We start from the raw sequence: 22,069 nt of genomic DNA on the forward strand, positions 1-22,069 counted from the left end.
AGTCCCTGGCGGCTGACAGCCTGAGGACCGCTGTCCTGTCAGCCCCGTGTTGTGGGACTCGTGCGGTCAGTGCCCTCCAATGCTCCATACTGACAGTTAAACTATGCTCCTGGTGAGGATGCGCACCGCTGACAGAAGGAGCATAGTGTGGACATGCAAAACCAATGTAATTACTGTGGTGGCTGTATGTCGACGTAACTTAAGTCAACTTAATTTTGTAGTTTTGACTTGCCCTTGCTATTTATAAGGCAGAACTGATACAAGTATTAAATATACCATTTATGACATTCTTGGTTTTAGTTTTGCTATAATGAAGGGAAATGGCTTCTTGCATACTTGACAATGGCTAATTTCTCACCTGAAGAACAAAATACCCCTAATATAAAGGAATATTGTAACAAATCCAAGAATGCTCAGCATTCTCACTGTTTGAGGGGCTTGATTTTTTGACACCACTTTAAGAAGTATTGCTCAGTTGTCAGTGGTGCTGGGGGGGGGATGAGTTTTATTTTTTAAATATGTATTTTTAAACCATTAAAACTCTCATAGAGGTAAGGTGCTTTAGAACAAATTAGCAAGTGCCTTGATCTGATCTTTCTGTGTCTCATGGTATAAAGTTGAAGGGAATTAGGTCATGTGTAGTTCTTTTCCACTTGCCAAATTGCTAATGAAAATATACCATAGGAATAAAGGTATTGCTATATGTGATCAACCAATGGCCTGTCTAGTCCAAGGTCCTACCTCTGCCTGTAGCAAGTATCAGATGCTACAAGAATAGTACGATCTCCATTATAGGCAGTTATTCAATACCATACCCACACAGGAAATTTCTTCATATTCCTGCAATCAAAGATTTGTTTATCAGTGAATCTGACATTCATATTTGTTATATCTCAGACTGAGAAATTCCATTTCTATTACTACCAAATTGTGCATATTCCTCTCTGATATGCTTTTCCTGGACTTTACCCTTTACTAACCAAGTTACTCATGTATACTAAAAAGCTGTGGTTATAAGGTAGAATCAGGTGAGTCTGCTAAGCCTGTTCTCTGTGGAAAATAAAAAGGTGAATAGGATCTGCCCCAGACATTTCTTCTACTCAAAAACATTCTCATACTTTTCTTGAATTGGTTAATCACTACATTTAAGAGGCGAGCTCCCTGAAGAGTTAAGGTACATTGGTACTGGAGAACCTTAAACTAATGTTTCCCAAGCTTGTATCTCTTCTGAGGAGAGTGATTGTAAGAGAACTTCCACTTCTAGTGCTGTCAGTCCAGCACATTTCCACTGACGAACATTACATTTACTTAAAAACCCTAGCTTTTGGAGCTTGATGATTAACCTGGTAAACTCCTTCTGCATCAGTTGAAATGACTGGATTTAAATCAGTCAGGTACTGCGATACAGGATGGTATGAATACCTGTTTGTTTCCAATCTGATAACTATGTCACCAGCATTTACTCAAGAGCTGTCAAGGAAGGTAGAAGAAATAAGAGGGAGCAGGGATGAATATGAACATTTCAGGGGAGGGTACCAAAGACATATTTGATGTAATGTCCTTGGATTAGTGAATGGGAGCCGGAAGATTTGTGGGAGCTATAATCACACTGAAATGCCATTGGAAGAGTATTGATAGGGTTAGTCTCAGTAAAGAGCAGGCGAGAATTTGAGATCCTGTGCTGTGGCGGATTTGGGCATCTCTCTAGGGATAAGTATTGACAGGACTACCAAGTCCAGTTATCTCTTCAGGTCCATTGAGTTCCATTTTTTCTTCAGCAGCAATGCCAGTTATAAACAGTTTCAAAATTCTTAGTTCATAAAATATTCAGGTAAATGTTAGCGTAAGTAGATGTTTTTTATGTTCCATAGAGACATCTGGGGATGATAGGATTTGTTTCAAGTCCATGGCTACAAGAAAATGTTGTAAAATATCTACCCTGCAAGCTTGGTTTCTTTGTCAAAGAAAAAGTGAAAAGTCATAAAAATATATCCAGAAAACTGGACTAGGTCCAGGTTTCTTAGCAAAAGAAGAAATAGATGGAAGCCAGCTCTCTAGAGATTTGAGACAACATTTAAGTGTTACAGTAGCAATGAACTCTAATCAAGGACTAGGGCTCCATTTTGCTAGGCTCTATACAGGCAAATAACAGTCTTTGCCCCAGAGAACTCACAATCTACAAGACAGACAGGATGCAACAGGTGGATGAAATTGACAAATGAGCGAGGGTGGGCTCTAAGAGTGAGATAACAATAAAATGTTTTTTTCAGAAAAGTAGAAGTCATAGCTCACTACTTGCCTAACCAGTGCCACACATTGGGAACCGTAGGCACCACAGAAACGATAGGTTCCAGAAGATCACTGGTTCCATGTCACAGGCTGTTTTGTACCATTCAAGTTCATATAGAAAACTGTGTTAATAGTTTTAGCCTTTTCATCTTTTGTTCCTTAATAACAATCTAAGATTAGGACTTTCCTCAAAAATCTTCTCTTCTCCATTTAAAGTAGCATCTGCCATTTCGGTATGACAGGTATAAGACTCAAACTTCAGCTCTTTATCTGCATTTAGAGAATCAAAGTGAAATTTGTCTTAGCCAACTTTTCTTAGGGAACACTAGTGAATCTCTATGCAGCTAAAACCTTAGACAGAATTGGAGATGGCAAAAAAGTGATCGTAAAAAGGCCTTCTACAAAAACTAGTGCATGTACACTGCTTCTCTCCAGTGCATTCAACTATGGCAACTCAAGCCCCCAAGGAGCCAGTTTCCTGAATCTGAGCTTTTCATGTTGCAAATGGAGCTCAGTAAAAGATACGAACGCCCTAGTAATCTCTGTTGAAAACTCTCTATAAACTTTTCCTTAAACTGTCATTCTAACAAAATAGCAAAGATTATTTTTGTTTAATTTAACGTTAGTCCCCCCCAAACTTTCTCACTGTCTGCATGTTCCTACTCCTAAGTGTCTTCAGCTTACCGATCTCAGGACTCTCTACATTCTAGTAACTTGCAGTGACTCCAGCATGGCTTTTTCACTTTAACAATAGATTTTACCTAATGGTTTGTTCCTTGTAGAGCTATTCTAATCACTTCTTCAGTCCTTAGGCTTTCAGTTCCACTTTTGTGATTGCAGGCAAAATTGGGTATCTGGATGTTTATTATGACCTTTCAGGACTTGTGGATGGGGACATATTCTGCAACTGATTGGACCTTACAGGAATCTTCTACAATATATTATAATATGTAAATGAAGATCTCAGAAGAAAGATGTTGGTGTCCTGTGTTGTCTTGTAACAAGCACCTCCATTAACTTGATATTTGCAATAAGAAAATAACAGAGGGGAAAAAAAGTTCACCAGTAATAAAGGAAAACATTGTGTTTTCATTTTCAGATCTTAAATCACCCAGTAAAACTTTAACTATTGAAAGTGCAAGAATTACAGAATTGGGTTTACAGGCATTAATCTTATCCAGTTGAAAATACCTGGGCTGAAGGATAGGGAGTCAGATATTCTGCCTTTTGGCCCTGTCTACGTTAAGAGAAATCTGTTTTGGTGTAATGATATTGGTGCAAATTTCTACGATGTAGACAGATCTTCTATCTTCCACAAACATTTTATGTGAAAGCCATGTGAGTTATATCTGTGAATCTAAATAAAAAGCTTTTATAGTGTTTGTGCATCAAAGAGAATTGATGGAATCTGAACCAGTCTGCTGAGCAATTCCACTAGTAGCATTATTGTAGTTCTACAAAACTGTTCTCAGTAGTAACAGAATGCATAATTTACCTGTGTTTTCATCTCGCAAACCACAAAGTCTAAATATCTTTATAGAGAGAGATTCTAAGTTGTCATTTTATACAGACCACCTTTTCAGATTGTCTGACTGTAACATAGGCAACACTGGATGAGACTTTGTACTGTACCTCTCAGCGGTTCAGCTCAGAATTCACAGCTCTGTTGTAGTGGGGGTGGTGAGGAGAGGCTAAAGAGGTTTAAAGCCTTCAGAGTTCTTGGCTGCTCTGAGGGCTGGAGAGTTCCCTGTGTAATTTAGAGAGCCCTGAGAGTCTAACAGCAGCCTCCCTGAGTTGCTCTGAGTCTCCTCAGCCCTATGTGCTGCAGCCTCACCCCTGATATGCCCATGCCACCCCCAGTGATGCCCCTCTATGCCAGGACTTGGAGCACCGAATCAGTTGACTAAGGAGAAAGTGACTGATTATGTGATTTGGCTGACAGCATGGGCTGCGGGTAGAAGAGGCAGGAAATAAAAAACAGGTTCTATTGCTAACTTTGAGTGGGACTAGGGAGTTTCTCCACTGGGAGACCCGAAGAGGGAAACTGGGTGAAATCCTGGCCTTAATGAAGTTAATAGGATTTTAAACACTGATTTTAAGTGTGTCAGGATTTTACCCCGGGTGCTGTTTGGTCTCTCCTGGTAAAGGCCTGGGGAAAGAACCTGAAAGGAGCTGTGATCAGAAGCCAGTGAGGGGGGCCAGAGAAAGACTGGATCTATTCACAGTCCTTAAGAGGAGGGCTGTGGAGAATTCCTGAAGACAAGGGACTGAAAGGACAACACAGCCATGAAGCAGGGACTGTGTTTTGGCCCCTGACACAAGAGAAAGCAACACCCCTGCAGTGAGGGGGAAAGTACTATGAAACTCTCGGGAAGGGCTGAAAGGACTCTGAAGCCGTGCCAGAGGGGCAAAACAACATGGAGACAGAACTGGTTAAAAAACAAAATCCTAGTTTTTGCAAAACAGTTCTTGTTTAAAGTGTTTGAAATTAACCCTTTAAAAAAATCACAAATGTTGCAGGAATTTTTATTGAAAACATCAGAATGGTGATAGAAATTGTATTTACTAAAAACCTGGTGTTTGGTAATTGAAAAGTTTGATAAGCATTTTAATAATGTTTTTGATAAATAATTGGAAAAATATTGAAAAGATGCACAATCTCCCCCCCCCCGCCCCATAAAAACTGAACAAATTTTGTTTTTGAAAGAAGGCCATTCTCTGACTAAAAATAACTTCAACCAACTCTGGTTGATTAGCCTTGATACAGGGTGAACAGCTGAATATATTTTGTTTAATAACAATAAATGAAACCCCATAGGGGAGACTTTTGTATTAAACATCAGCATGATGTAGGAAACTTTACTGATTTTGCTAAGATGGGGCCCTGAAGTAAAACTGATACACAAATGGTGGGTACAGATGGAGAAAATATCGCAACCAACTGACAGGGCCAGGAGGGAGGAGAAGCCTTAATACAGTGTCTGAAACATCTCTTCAATAGCAAAAACCCAACAAAATACTTGTTTAAAAAGTTATATTGACTGAGGGCTATTGGGAGGTTGTGTGTATGAGGCTGGGCTGTTATCCCATATGTAACTGGCTCTACCTAGCTATAGCAGTTTGCTATTCTGAGAAGAAGAAAAAAAACAAAAAAAAATAGTCCTTTTTTTAAACTAGCAATTATCTTGAAAGATAATTGGCTTTTATACTAAGATCTTTATTTTCTTCCTTTAAATCTTCAGAGGTTTTCTGGCTTCTACTGAGCAGAATTTCACATCAATTGGCAGATTCTGGTAATGATAGCAAAATACTGAGGCACAGATCTTCAAAGGTAATTGGGCACCGAACTTCCATTGATTTCAGTAGGAACCAGCTTCTCAATATCTTTGAGGCTCTGGGCCTGCATGTCTTCTCTCAATGACCTGGGTTCTGCTCGATAAGCAATTGCTGCTTATTGTTAACAACTTGCTGTAGTAATTCCACAATATCACATCTCTAGACACTTCTCTAACAAGGAAAGTGAAAGAGACATATTTGTGGATTTTTTTAAAACCAGTTTTGTAGATTTAAGAGCAAGGATACTGGGCTGGATCCTCTGCTCCATTTAATCGCTTTTGCATGGCTCCTGCAGCACTAATCAGACTTAAAGCCATCTTAAGTGACTCTCTGAAGATTCCCCTGGCATTGGAGGGGTAGGGGGAATATTTGGGTTGCAACTTCTACATCATCTCCCTCCTGAACCCAATGCAGGGGGCATGGTAAAAAAAAATGAAGCATGGTCAAAGTGCCTTCTTGCCATGTTGATCCTTGGTGGCCAGAATGGCTCCTTGCAACTGCAAGCAGTCAGTGGACAGAGCAATCCTGGTCTTATATACTTTTTCTGAGTCTGGGAAAACATAAAACACCCCCAAGACGAGGACACCTTAAAAGAGATTTGGAAACCAATTTTGCACCCTCCTCCTCTGCTATTGCCATCCACCTGCCTCAACAGGTGGCAAACTTTATGGGACAGGAGGTGACTGGAACAGCCCCTATAGAAGTGGGGAGGAGAGCACACACTGGGGGAATGCAAGGGTGGCCCCTACTACTCTGTCCACTGGCCAGCTGGAGTAGGAGGGGAGCTGACTGATCCCTTGTTGGGGCCAAATTGGTAGAGCCCTGGTGGATTTTTTGCCTTCCTCGCAGCAGTCGGGAGGCACAGTTAGGTTAAACAGGAATAAGATTTAGTAATCAGTGGTAGTACTTGGTAGGGATGTTGGTTTGTCGCAACTTGCAGCCAATTTCCAGTGTGGTTAAAAGGCAGGGATTGTTCTCAGAAGTAAAAGACCTGGGATTTTGCTGGTGGGCTTTATGCCCAGGGGATAGGGGGGAGACCTTGTGGCATGCACGGGCCAAGTTCCTCCCCCCGTCACATTTCAGTACTTTCTGTCCACCTCACAGGGTGTGTGGCTGTGAGTGAAAGGATTCAGATGAGAGAGCTGAGGTAAGGGGTAAGCTGAGGAGAGTCTGAGTTATGGGCTATGCAGTAGGAGCCTTGTTATGCTGCACTGGAACCACCTAAAATGCCTGGTATGCAAGAGTCTGGTTGACAGGACAGGACCTCCTTTGGTTAAGTTTAATAAAGTTGCAGCCTGACACTTAAAATCTGTCCCTGTGTCTGTCTTCATTCGCTGACATGTCCTGAATGCTACTCTGGTACATGGCTTATTAACTGTAGAAGTTGGATATGCTGGCTGCTGCCACTGATTTTATTTTTCCTCTCATTACACTGACAACAAACTCACACATCCTTTACAGATGACCTGCTTAAGATTTCTTTTTATGGGGTCTGTGAAACTTAATGTGCCTTTTTATTGCAAAATGAAGGGCTGGAAGGTGTTTTCCAAAGAAACAAATTTTTTATTTAATTTTACTTAGAAATAGATGGAATGTCATGAGTAGGACTCAGAGGGATTACTCGATGTCTCAGGTGTTGACTGGGTGTTTTCTCATTCCCTAACCAAAGAGCAGGGTGCAGAATCCTTAATAAAGACTATGTTCCCAGGTGTTTATTATTCACTGAAGTTAGATAGGTGTTAACAAAAAATAACAAAACAAAAAAACCCCAACAAATAACAGTCTGACTAAAAATTCCTTCCAGGCAGAATACATCTCCAGTGAAATAGCCTTGCTCACCTTACTCACAAAGAATCCCAGCCCATACATATTCCACACACAAACAAAACAAATCCACTTGCCTCCCAAATTGCATCGTGCATCTTGTTTCAGATATCAGTGCTAACCTCTAAATTGCTCAAATACTGATTTCTGGCTCTGTCATCGTATATCCAACCTCATTAGTTACCTTAATCTACCCAGAAAGTGTTAAAAGGAACACCTTATTTAAAAAGTTGGCAGGAGAATGATAACTTTTGTCCAGAATCAATATTTAAGATTAATACAGTCTATATGCCACATACTGATGTGCCAAAAATATTTTTCAATATTTTTTACCTATGTGCTCATTAAAGCAAGGCACAAATTTTTCTAAGGGAAAGGGAAATAAAACTTTACACTTACAAGTCTATTCTGCACCATATAATGAATATAACACCACTGCCAGCAACATTTAGTGCATATGCTTCACTGAAAAGAGAGGATTCTTATTTCGCAGAATTTAACCGATGCAGTCTACTCCTGTGTCTTTCAGTTACTGAGCTCAAATTAAGCAACAAAGAGTCCTGTGGCACCTTATAGACTAACAAATACATTTGTTAGTCTATAAGGTGCCACCGGACTCTGTTGCTTTTTACAGATCCAGACTAACACAGCTACCCCTCTGATACTTGAGCTCAAATTAACATTTGACTTGGCGCCATAAATTCAGAATTGAAGATATTGTGATGGGCAAACATTGTAGCTATCTCTAACGAGGGGAACAAAGATGACCCTGGGGAATTATAGACCAGTCAGCCTAACTTTGATACCTGGAAACATACTTGAACAAATTATTAAACAATAAATTTGTAACTACCTAGAGCATAATAGGATTATAAGAAATAGCCATCATGGGTTAGTCAAGAACAAATCATGCCAAACCCACATAATTTTCTTCTTTTGACAGGGTTACTGGCCTGGTGGATGTGAGTGAAGCAGCAGACATGATATATCTTGATTTTAGTAAGGCCTTAAAAACAGTCCCACATAACATTCTCATAAGCAAACTAGGGAAATGCCATCTAGATTAAACTACTATAAAATGGGCGCACAATTGGTTGAAAGACCATATTCAAAGAGCAGTTATCAAGCTATCAAACTTGAAGGGTGTATCTGCCGAGGTCAGTCCTGAGTCTGGTACTAGTCAATATTTTTGTTAATGACTTAGATAATGCTGTGGAGAGTATGCTTAAAAAATTTGCAGATGACACCAGGCTGGGTGGGGTTGCAAGCACTTTGGAGGACAGGATTAGAATTCAAAATGACCTTGACAAATTAAAGAACTCGTCTGAAATTAATACAAGATGAAATTCAGTAATGCCAGGTACAAAGCATTACACTTCGGAAGGAAAAAAATAATCAAATGCACAACTACAAAATGGGGAATAACTGGATAGGAAGTAGTGGTGCTGAAAAGGATCTGCAGGTTATAGTTTAGTATAGTACAATTTGAATATGAGTCAACAGTGTGATGTAGTTGTGAAAAAGGCTAATATTCTGGGGTGTATCAATAGGAATGTCATATGTAAGACAAAGGAGGTAATTGCTGTACTCAGCACTGGTGAAGCCTCAGCTGGAGTACTGTGTTCAATTCTGAGCGCCACACTTTAGAAAAGATGTGGATAAATTGAGAGAGTCCAGAGGAAAGCAATAAAAAAAAGATAAAAGGTTTAGAAAACCTGACCTATGAGGAAAGGTTAAAATAAATTGGGCATGTTTAGTTTTGAGAAAAGAAGAGTGAGGAGAGAACCTGATAGTCTTCAAATATGTTAAGGGCTGTTATAAAGAAGACAGTCATCAATTATTCTCCATGTCCACTGAAAGTAGGGCAAGAAATAATGGGCTTAAAAGATTTAGGTTAGATATTAGGAAAAACTTTCTAATCATAAGTTCTGGAATAGGCTTCCAAAGGAGGTTGTGGAATTCTCACCATTGGAGATTTTTAAGAACAGGTTAGACAAACGTTGTCAGGGATGGCCTAAGTGCAGGGGGCTGGACTTGATGACTTCTCAAAGTCCCTTCCAGCCCTACTTTTCTATGATTCTATGGCAGGAGATCTTTTCTTGAACTTCAGGTAAGATACTAGCTACAACCTTAACAAATATCTACTCCTATTATACAGGAGAATGTATGCCACTTTTACAAAAGTTGATGGGAGGGCCAGTGAGGATGAACAGAGGAATTATCATTTTTTTGCCAGGTGTCTACAATGTTATTGAACCTTGAAGTACCTTCTAAAAGCAACTTGTCCTGGCAGCAGTGAACTATGGGTGTTTTGCGTACGTGTGTGAGAGAGGGAGGATAGCCACAGCCTTCCCAGGCTGTCACTGACCATCTCCCATTTTGATGTTCAGATCGAAATAGCATCCTACGATTTCCTTGGCCTGCCAGGCACACCAGCAGAGAATGGATTGAAGAGGATAACCTCTGCCTGCTGCTGTTCTTTTATAGGCAAGCCCTTGTTGGCCTGCCAATACCAGAACTTGGGAGAAGTACTGAGAATTAATTCCCTAACCAAGGAGTGCTGCCATTGGCCAGCAGTCACAGTGCCCTCCAAGTGGGGGCACCAAACCCCCCAAAATGGGCTGGCTGTGAAGGGCCAGTCCTCCTTTACTGATGTCAAATATCCATTGTCAATTTACAGCACCGTCTGGGAAATCTCAAGTCTGATATTTTAAATGTATAGTAAGAAGTATACAAGAAATATTTTAGAAGTAAAAGAGAAAATGCATTTGTCTAGGAAAAAAGCCTTTAACTGCACTACAGATGCTAGGATAGCTATCAATGTATTTTTGTTTTAATGTAAAGCATTATTTGTATACCCACAACAAAACATGGACCTGTAGAAGTTTTCAAGCAATCTTCTAACAGCTTCATACGAGTCTTCTGGAGCTCAGGACTGTCCCACTCTTCTGTTTCTACTCCCCAGTATAAGTCTATGACCTGGAAATCAATGTATAACACACTGTTAGTTTTATCCATTAGTTTAAGCTTCTCCTACATAACAAGATGAACAAGATCTCAATTAAGAGATTTGTTTTTTATCTTTAAGAGTTAATGTGGGCCAGCGGGTAGAGCAGTGGGCGGAACTGGGTGCTATTCCCAGTCCTGACATGGACCAGCTCTGTGATGAAGGCAAGTCAACTTACCTCTCTGTTTCCCCTCCCACTGTCTTCTCTATTTAGACTGTAAACTCTTTGGGGCAGGGACTGCCTCTTACTATATGTTTGTACAGCACCTAGCACATTGGTGCCCTGATCTCAGATGGGGATTCTAGTTGCTATTGTAATGCAAATAATAAATGAATAATAATAATTCTAAGACTCTGGTCAAAATCCTGGCCCCTATGAAGTCAGAGTTTTGCCATTGACTTCAACACAGCTCAGATTTCACCCAATGACTTTTTGACCCACCAGAGATCAAACTATCCTGTGCTAAAATGAACAAGAAAGACAGTATTGGATTAGATATTGTAATATCACTATTCCTTTGTTCCCTAATGTTTTGTTGCTCTGGAAGCAAAAAATGCATGAATTTATAATAGCAGATGGCTTGCTGTTCAGACTTTCATCTGTTGCTATAGATTCAGTTTTATAATGCTAATAAGATGCAAGCAAATGCATGGAAGAAGCTGGTTGAGGTTGCTACATTTATTTAAAGAGATTTAGTGATGAAGCGTGGTTTCGCTACATATTTTAACTGTTAATGGATGGAAGTTTCATTATTGCAGGACATTTTATTTAAAGGAACAGAGTCGTTTATCTGTCCAAATGTCTCAGGATTTTTAAAAAGTAAATTGATGATATATCCTGCTGCGATTTGCTTATTTATGCTACTATCAGCTTTCAATACAACCATGTGATACTATTATAAAGAAGTCATTACTGCACAATTAAAAAACAGTATTGGAACATACCTTCATTATTTAATTTACGTATTTATTTGTATTGTAATAGCACCTAGACGCCTCAATCAAGATGGAACCATATTGTGCTTGATGCAGTCTGAACACAGTAGTAAGAGAGAGTCCCTGCACTGAAGACCTTACCATCTAAAATGTATATGGTTGATGCATTAGTCAAGTTAACCCACTTGGAAACAGGCAAATCTTAGGAAGGTTCTGGTAACAATGACTGATGGGTTATAAGACCCAATCCTGCAAACAGTTATGCACATGCTTTACTGCCATGAGTACTCATAGTAAAGTTAAGCACATGTGTAACTGTTTGCAGGATTGGGACCACAGGCACTACACGCTGGAGGTAAGAGACCACATGTGGTGAAACAGCCCAAAGCGTGAAGTGCATTATAAAGTGGAACAAAAGAGAATAATGTCAGAGAGAATAATTTTATACATTTATACTTTACATAAACTATGTCCCAAACACCTGTTAGAGCAAGAAACTTCTTCTTTGCAGCTCTTGCCATCTCAGCCTTCCTGCATCTCTCTGTTTCATTGATCTTTTTCTCTTTACAAGTGAAAATATTTCTTTTCTCCCTATTTCTTTCTCCTTCCTATTATTTCTCTATGGATTTATTATTGAACTCTGTGTTGTTTTCATCAGATGCCTGAATATTAGAATTGCATTAGACAGAAATTAACTAATTCAGTCATATATTCTCAGCTCCATAGATATTTGAATTTGCAGCCAGATGAACTTATGTTACTCAAGAATTTTCTCAGGCATCAAAGGAAATTTTTACTCTAATTGACCAGTCAGAAGTCAGAGAACTTGAGCTAGGACAGAAGAGAGAACACTGTGTCAAGGGCTGACTTTCTAGCATGCTGTGTGCCTCTCCTCTATGTGTTATGAAAGGTCAGAAGGTATCTTTCTAATAACAAAATCGCCCAGCAAAATTTCAGTTGGATAGAGAAAAACCTAGTATCTTATGTTTAAATGATTTTATTGTTATTGTCTTCTTACCTTATGAATCAAACTTTGTGCCTTGTACACATGGTAAATGCATTCTGATTTATTAAAATGTGATTATCTCCAGAAATGGGACTAAGTAAAAATGTCAGATTTCTCAAAAAACTTCTCCTTGGGTGTTTTCTAAGTCATAACTTCTTTCTTTACTGACAAAAAAGAAAGATGACTGACAAGGAATTCTACATTTTCACAATTTTTTTCTTGTAGGGTGAATACCTGGTGCCACTGACTTTCTATTCTTTTCAGGTTCTTAGTCTGTGCTCATCACTGTAGTATTTGAGCACCTTCCACTAATGCACAGAGCAATGGGACTAACGTCTGTCACATTTGTTCTCTCATCCTCTCCCCAGGTGGAAAAGTGTTTGTAGTTGGCAGTGTTTTGTTTTGTAGTGTGTGTGTTATTGTTCAGTGTTGTTGTAGCCATGTTGGTCTCAGAACTAGATGGCATCATGGAACGGGCTACCCAAATACCCCGAGAGAATCTGCTTCAATATGGAAAAAAATCTGATCTAACTGCACATATCTAGTTGTCACCTAACATCCCACACTTGAACCCATACAGGGTATCATTAAACAATTATAATCCATATTTGATGGGGACCCCATCCTGAAAGAAATCTTTCCCAACCCTGCCCCCCTTCTGCCTTCAAACAACCCCGAACCTTGCCAAGCTCATCATCAGAAGCAAGCCAGGACACACCAACTCAAAGCAGCACCAGACTCCGCCGTAACAACTGATGCAAAACTTGTAGATATATCTCTATTGGTACGGTGGTCAATACGCCCCTGAACACAGCTATCACAGCATGTGATGTCCATCATCCAATGCACTAAATGCCCCAACAACAAGTGTGTGAGTGAAATGAGACAATCGCTAGGCTCTTGAATAAACTCACACAAGAAAGTGATAAAAGACAAAAACACCATATCCCCAGTGGGTGAACACTTCTCACAAAGTGATCGCTCTATATCTGACCTCTCAGTCCTCATCCTCAAAGGAAACCTGCATAACACCTTCAAAAGACGAGCCTGGGAGCTTAAATTCATAACTTTGCTAGACACTAAAAATCATGGACTTAATAAAGCCACTGGATTTATGGCTCATTACAACAATCTGTAACCCACTAACTTCCCCCCTCTCCCTGCTTCTTTGTTCTATGACTCCAGAGATGTTAACTGGGCACTATACCTTGAAAGGTCTCTTACAGTATGTGTTAACTTCTTATGCTAAACAATCTGTTCCACCTTGTTTTTAGCTGACACACTCTGTAGGCAAGTCTACCCTTAAAACACTGCATGGGTGTAGCTGCACCGATGCAGCTGTGCCATTGTAGTGCTTTCATGAAGACGCTCCAAGCCAATGGGAGAGTGCTCTCTCATGTCAGTATACTTAATTCACCTCCCTGAGAGGTGGCAGCTAGGTTGGCGGGAGAAGCTCTCCTGCTGACATAACGCTGTGTACATGGGGGGTTAGGTAAGTATAAGTACATCGCTCAAGAGTGTGAAAAATCCACACCCCTGAGTGACGTAGTTATACCAATAGAAGTCTGTAGTTTAGCCCAGACCTGAGTACTTTTTTCAGATCTGAAGAAGAAGTCTGTAAGCTCAAAAGCTTGTCTCTTTCACCAACAGAAGTTGATCCAATACAATATATTATATACTCACACATTATATATTTATGTTAGAAAAGGCAAGGTCAAAGAAATGCACCTTGCACTTACACTAGAAGGAGCTGAGGTTTGTGATGGTCTTTAGCTGCTGGGGCGTTTATTCCACAATCTTGGGCTGGCCCCTGAGTAAGTTCTGTCTCCTGCATAGATGAGCTTTATTTTTATTGTAGCTTCAGGTACTTTCTCAAAAGTAGGGCTCATTAGGATGCTGGAAATGAATGCTTGGAGCAATGGTTGTAAAAAGGTAGTTGGGGCCCACCTGCCTCAGTCCCTTCCAAGGAAACCTCAGAGCCCGATGATGGTAGAATGCTGAAGATGACATGAATGGGGGTGGTAATGCAGAGGCAGCACTCTTAAAGAACTACAGTTACTGGTGAATAATCTTTCCTTTCTGCTCGAAAGTGAGGTTTAGGATCTCCCGATACTAACATGTGGAAAATACATTATTACTGTTGTGCTAGACTAGAAGATGTTGTTGGAGGCCAGCAAGTTTTTAGGCAATCACATTATCTTGCTGAAGCTGGTGGATGCACTAGCCACCTTTCATTCATGCTAAATGAAGGAGCAATTAAATGCCCATTTGTTCAGGGACAGCTGAAACAATAGAAACCATTGCTGAAGGCACAGACCAGCATGGAAAGGGCTGAACAAGAACTAACTCAGGGAGAATAAGAAGGGTGTCCTTGGGACTGATTGAAAATGCAGAGGCTGAAGAACTGATTGGTGGACGTGTGTGTGTCTGTTGGTCGAGAGCAGAAAGCAGCCAGAGAAGCAGATGATAGCATAGCTTGGAGAGGGAACAGAAACAGAACTCCTTGAGACACAGGACCGACAGGAAAGTGAGCACAGATTTCTGAACAAAGAAACTGCTTCCTGCTTCTGTGTTCAGGGGAAAAGACTTTGTATATATAGTCTTTGTAAATAAACAGGATTGCATCAAAGAACTAACTGATTCTATCATCAATTTCTCCTACTAATGGAAATAACCCTGTAAGGCCCCAAATATTGGCTATCCTCTCAGGCTAAGGGCAACATTATTAAATCAGAGAATTGTAAGAGACCTCGAGAGGTCATCTAGTCCAGTCCCCTGCACTCATGCCAGGACTAAGTATTCTCTAGACCATTCCTGACAGGTGTTTTTTTAATCTGCTCTTAAAAATCTCAGTGATGGAGTGATTCCACAATCTCTCTAGGCAATTTATTGCAACACAAATGATGAATCTTTTGCAGCTACAGTTCACTTAGCACTAGTAAACACGCTTTGGCAAGCAAATCTTAGCGACATAGGTGCTGACTCCAAGGGTGCTCCAGGGCTGGAGCACCCACCGAAAAAAATTAGCAGGTGCTTAGCACCCACCGGCAGCCAAGCTCCCTTCCTCTTCCCAGTGCCTCCCACTCGCTGGTGGCCCCGCTGATCAACTCCTCCCCTCCCTCCCAGTGTCTCCTGCATGCTCTGGAACAGCTGTTCCATGGCATACAGGAGGCGCTGGGAGGGAAGGGGAGGAGCAGGGATGGAACATGCTTGGTGGAAGGGGTGGGAAGAGGTGGGGCAGGTGTGGGAAGAAGCAGGGTGGGGGTAGGGCATTGAGGGAAGGCAGGGGCGGGAAGAGGCAGGGCAGGGGTGGGGGCTTGGAGGAAGGGGTGGAGTGGGGGCAGGCCTGGGGTGGAGGGGGGTTGAGAGGAAGTCGGCGCCTATGCGTAGGGGTATTCAAGACCCATAAAGAGACACAGAAAAGAAATAATTCTAGGATAAATCCCTATGCTTTATTGCTCATAAGCATGCTTCCATCCCAATTTTGCATGAGCTCTCCTGTATCCTACATAACAATGGACCAAATTTTTGATAGTGGTTTGTAATTTTGTGCCTAGTAACTGCATATCCAAACAGGCATGCTTGCACAACTTTGTGTGCACAAAAATAAGAGGCCACTTTTGAAAATTTGGCTGTAATGTCTCAAAAAATATCTGTCAGGACTGGCGTTACACCATCATGACCTAATCTTGCATCACAACCTCATAGCATTGTGTTACAACATGATGACTCTGCATCTTGATGTCATGATGTTGCATTGCAATGTGGTGATTCAGTGTCAGGCTATTAAAAATCAACTGTCACAATGGGATGACATGAGAAGTTTGCCCTGCCCAGCAAGCTGATATAGGTGTCAAACCTATATGTGCATGAAGGACACTGAGAATTTAGAAAGAAGGAGTATATGGGATACAGCGGAACAAGAAGATGCTTGTGACTGATGTCAAAGCATATTTATTACAGTAACTCCTCATTTAACATTGTCCCACTTAACGTTTCAATGTTACGTCCCTGCTCAATTAGGGAACATGCTCGTTTAAAGTTGTGCAATGCTCCCTTATAACATCGTTTGGCTGCCTGCTTGTAAGAGTCTGTGTAAGAGCAGCGACTTTACAAGGGAGCATTGCACAAGTTCCACTTCTCCGTCTCCTCCCCCTCCCTCCCAGCGTTTCCCCTTTCGGGGAAGCACCGTGTCTCCACTCCTCCCCCTCCCTCACAGAAAGTCCTAAGCGCTGCCAAACAGCTGCTTAGCGGCGCTTAGGACTTTGGGGGGGGGGGAAGGGATGTGGCGTGCTCCGGAAAGGAGGTGGAGTGGGGGTGGGAAGAGGTGGGCCTGGAGTGGAGCGGGAACAGGAAGAGGCGGGCCAGGAGCATTCCTGGCAAAATCCGAGCCTGTTCTCTGGGGAAACTGCCGCTGCTGCTGCAAAGGTGCTTCCTAGCATCCTTGCCTGCAACGAGCTGTGCCTGTGTGGGGTAAGCCGGGGCACTTCCCAACCACAGTACAGTACTGTACAGTATACAGTATAATGCCTTTTGTCTGCCCCAAAAAAATTTCCTTGGAACCTAAGCCCCCACATTTATATTAAATCTTATGGGACAATTAGATTCGTTTAACATTGTTTCACTTAAAGTTGCATTTTTCAGGAACATAACTACAACGTTAAGTGAGGCTTTACTGTACTTATAATTGGAGACACTGCTCAACCAATGTCCACCCTAATAGAAATATTACTCAGTATTATTGCCTAGGTGGGTTGCCAACCTGACGCTCTGTGTAAGAGCTGACTGCCCAAGCTAGACTACTTGCACATCTGATTTCTTTTTTTTAAACTTTTCACTCATGAGTCAGTGTTTTCTGTTTGCTTTCCTCAGCTTCTGTCATAACAACTCCTATCATCTTTATAGGTCATTCTTTTTTTCTTATTAATTAAAAGAAGTTAGTGTTTTATTTTGCATATCTTTCTGTAGGGTGCATTATCCTGTTGAGCCCTTTAAGCAGAAAAAACCTGTAAATTGTTAACAGTATACGTGAACTTTTTTTCTTGAATCTGGATGCCTTCATTTTCTTGTGCACACTGGATTTTCTTTCTTCCATTTATCATATATCTTTTTTTCCTCCCCAACTATACACCAACTATGTTGTAATCACTTAAGAGTTGCTAATTATCCTGAGAAAATGTTTCCATTATGAACTAGTTTCTCAGTTTAAAAGAAACCTAGAGAAACAGATATATGTCAAGCTGCTTAAAAATTCAAAATATCATGTGTTCTGGAGATATCCTTTCTAACATACTTTTTATCTCTATTTTTATAACAGTCCAAATCAAAATACATGTTTTTCAGAAACATTTTCGTGATTCAAAGGAAAACAAATGGAACAAATAGAGTCTACCCTAAACCAATTCAGAGATGGAATTAATGTATTCAGTCACATTTCCCCACATATGGTAATTATGTCCCACAGGAGTGGTCAACACAGAAAGCCTGACAGATCTGATGTTTTGCAACAATTGAGACCCTGTTATCGGTGGAGCCAGATGACTCAGAGAAAACTGGAGCACTGAATATATTAAAATGAATTTAAGTTAAGTCACGATTTATCAAGTACATGATAACTTGAGGATACTCTACAGTATGTGGCTTTCATGGTAGCCAGACACTGATCAGATCTTATAAGTAGAGGACCACATATAAAGAATAAAAAGTAAAGTACTCCCCTTTCATCCACCCAAATACTCTATTACAGGAAGAAGCTATGTCCCTTCTTGTATGTTTGAAAAGTGCCTAGCACTTCATGGGCATCACTGCAAACTAATAATTAATAATAATGATTTTTTTGTATTAAAACATGCTTCCCATAATAACCATAAAATAGTGGGAGGTCAGACTGCCAAGAAAAAGATATTTTTATGAGAGAAAAATCCATCTCAGAGCTGCTGCAGAATGCTTTCTCACTTTCCCTTTGTAATTTTTATATAACCTTTCCCACTTGAGCCAAAAAAACCTGATAAAATCACTTGTATACTAATGTCAAGACTAGGGCTGTTGATTAATCGCAGTTAACTCACACGATTAACTTTAAAAAATTAATCGCAGTTTTAATTGTACTGTTGAACAATAGAATACCAATTGAAATTTATTAAATATTTTGGATGTTTTTCTACATTTTCATATATATTGTATTATGTTGTAATTGAAATCAAAGTATATATTATTTTTATTACAAATATTTGCACTGTAAAAATGATAAACAAAAGAAATAGTATTTTTCAGTTCACCTCATACAAGTACCGTAGTACAAACAATCTGTCATGAAATTGCAATTTACAAATGTAGATTTTTTTGTTACATAACTGCACTCAAAAACAAAACATAAAACTTCAGAGCCTACAAGTTCACTCAGTCCTATTTCTTGTTCAGCCAGTCATTAAGACAAAAAAGTTTGTGTACATTTACAGGAGATAATGCTGCCCTCTTCTTATTTACAATATCACAAGAAAGCGAGAACAGGCATTTGCAGGGCACTTTTGTAGCCGGCATTGCAAGGTATTCATGTACAAGATATGCTAAACATTCGTATGCCCCTTCATGCTTTGGCCAACATTCCAAGGGACATGATTCCATGCTAAAAAAATAATGTGTTAATTAAATTTGTGACTGAACTCCTTGAGGCAGAATTGTATGTCCCCTGCTCTGTTTTACCCGCATTTTGCCATATATTTCATGTTATAGCAGTCTCGGATAATGACCCAGCACATGTTTATTTTAAGAACACTTTCACTGCGGATTTGACAAAACGCAAAGAAGGTACCAAAGTGAGATTTCTAAAGAGAGCTACAGCACTCGACCCAAGGTTTAAGAATCTGAAGTGCCTTCCAAACTGAGAGGGGCGAGGTGTGGAGCATGCTTTCAGAAGTTTTAAAAGAGCAACACTCCGATGCGGAAACTACAGAACCTGAACCACCAAAAAAGAAAATTAACCTTCTGCTGGTGGCCTCTGACTCAGATAATGAAAATGAACAGGCACTGCTTTGGATTGTTATCGAGCAGAATTGTCATCAGCATGGACGCATTTCCCCTGGAATGGTGGTGGAAGATGAAGGGACATATGACTCTTTAGCGTATCTGGCACATAAATATCTTGCAATGCCGGCTACAACAGTGCCATGAGAACGCCTGTTCTCACTTTCAGGTGACATTGTAAACAAGAAGCGGGCAGCATTATCTCCTGCAAATGTAAACAAACTTGTTTGTCTGAGCGATTGGCTGAACAAGAAGTAGGAATGAGTGGACTTGTAGGCTCTAAAGTTTTACATTGTTTTATTTTTGAATGCAGTTTTTTTTATACATAATTCTACATTTGTAAGTTCAACTTTCATAATAAAGAGATTGCATTACAATACTTGTATTAGGTGAATTGAAAAATACTACTTATTTTGTTTTTTACAGTGCAAATAATTGTAATCAAAAATAAATATAAAGTGAGCACTATACACTTGGTATTCTTTGTTGTAACTGAAATCAATATATCTGAAAATGTAGAAAATAGCCAAAAATATTTAAATAAATGGTATTCTATTATTGTTTAACAGTGCGATTAATCACATGATTACTTTTTTTAATTGTGTGATTAATCGCGAATAATTTTTTTAATTGCTTGACATCCCTAGTCAAAACTAGGTTTGACTAGTCACTGCCTTTTATGGATCCCCAATTGTTTCAGGACATGTAAGTAAAATAGTTAACGTCTGCCTCTGCGCTGGTGGGGCTGTCCATCTCACCTCCATCTACATGAAGAATTTCCTGATGTTTTGAGGCCTATGTCACTCGGTCTTCAGATAATAGTTGAATCTATTTAATAAAATAGTTTTATTTTTGTGAATACTTATGAGGGAAACCTTCCTCAATTAGGCTATTCATATATCATCATCAAAGCAGGAACTGAGGTCTTTCTCCATTTTATACTACAGCCCATCTCAGAGTGTGTTTTCTTCCCGATTATGGATTAAATGCATAGTGTTATGTCTAAAGGAGACATCAGACTGTTTCTTTCTTTCCTTTCTTTGAGATGTCTCCTCAGAAATGACTGAAGAATAAGGAAAATAAAGGAATTTGATAAAGATATCAGAATTTTTCATGAATAGTACAGGAGAGTAAGAGAAGCTGGTTTTATTATTTTATACTCCCCTTTGCATTCTCCCCATGCAGCATTGCTATAGAGACTGTCCAAACAGCTGATCAGCTGGCACCCTCACATCAAGATTTTTCATAAACACAGTCTAAAATCACATTGGATGCTATCTCTACTGCCATACAGGCTTTCCAACTCCATTTGATTCGAGGGGATCTAAGATTGATTCTCTTAATTCAAATAATATTGATTTTCTAAGAAAAAGCCCCAACAACAATCAGAACCTGATGATGAATGCATATCAAGAGTGATGCAGGACTTTAGATGCAGAATGATAGCTTAAAGACATTAACTGTTATCACTAAAGACAATGCTTCTTTATTTCATAAAATTGAGTTACGGGGAAGCAATGCAAAGACGTGTAATATTAGTGTGTTGGGAGGAATGCCGGAAGATTTAGAATTAGAATTTTCTGATAAGTTACATTTTTACAATATTGCATACTGAATTTATTCCTCCTCTCTGAGAGTCTAACCCAAAGCCCAGTGAAGTCCATGGGAGTTTTTTTTTTTAAATGCAATACAAGTTTATTCAAGAACATCTTAGGTATTTACATGGCCCCCATTACTGATGTATCTGAGCACCTCACAGTCTTTAATGTATTTATCCTTCCCCGTGAGATAGGGAAGTACTATCCCCCCATTTTACAGATGTTGAACAGAGGCAGCTTGAATCCCTGACTCCCAAGTCAGGCTAATATCATAAGCACTGCATCATCCTTCCACCACAAGACAGGGAGCAGAGGCAAAGCAGACTGGCTGATGAGAACACAGTCCTGCTCTTGCAAATGAGAGGCTAACAAGGAAGGAGGGGGCTTTCAAAGGAACCTAAGGAAGTTAGGTACCCAACTCATACTGAATTTCATCTGGAATTGAGCACCAATTCCTCAAAGATCCACTGAATAGCCCAGCTAAAACTTTGGAAGTTTATGTGAAATGAAAACAGCTGAGGTGCTGTTTTCCCAAGACACGAGTTCAGCATGGCACTCTGGGAACTAGGTTCACCTCTCTCATTGCCACCAAAAGAAACTGTCTATTTAAGTCCTTGTATATGGCCCTTGGCAATTTACTTATGTTTATTTCACTCCTAATAGATGGAGAAGATGTAAAGCTGGACATCTTGAGAAGACACTATCATAGGATGTATTCTGTGCCAATTTATGCAGGGTAATGGGATTTCTACTTCTGTCTTCTCACCCCTTGCCAAAATTAGCTCTGTTCTCTGCCATGCTTACCTGTTTCTTGTGGGAGATGGAGAAACATTTTATTTTCAAATTGTTGCCAGACAGAGCTAAAAATTAACTTGACAAGAGCAACTTGTTAAAGGTGATTGGCTCCCATTAATTTTAAAGGGACTTCTCTCATGCTTAAAGTCAAGTACGTGTTTAACTGGATTTAGGGCTGCACACTCAACATCTTGCAAGATCCAAGACCAAAGTCAACAGAAAAGGAAATTTCTTCATTGCTTCTGGAAATACAAG

The 22,069-nt window shown here is 39.9% G+C and overlaps 1 protein-coding gene across 1 annotated transcript in view; it reads right to left on the reverse strand.

Annotated features, from left to right (window-relative positions):
- The window catches only part of NWD2 (NACHT and WD repeat domain containing 2), a 144,167-nt gene that overhangs the window by 63,989 nt on the left and 58,109 nt on the right, over positions 1–22,069 (reverse strand). Inside the window, exon 3 of the mRNA XM_065405818.1 lies at positions 10,312–10,428. Coding sequence (XP_065261890.1) covers positions 10,312–10,428 — 117 coding nt within the window. The remainder of the gene's footprint in view (positions 1–10,311; positions 10,429–22,069) is intronic.

Source organism: Emys orbicularis, chromosome 5 (genome assembly GCF_028017835.1).
Source record: "Emys orbicularis isolate rEmyOrb1 chromosome 5, rEmyOrb1.hap1, whole genome shotgun sequence".
NCBI lineage: Eukaryota > Metazoa > Chordata > Testudines > Emydidae > Emys > Emys orbicularis.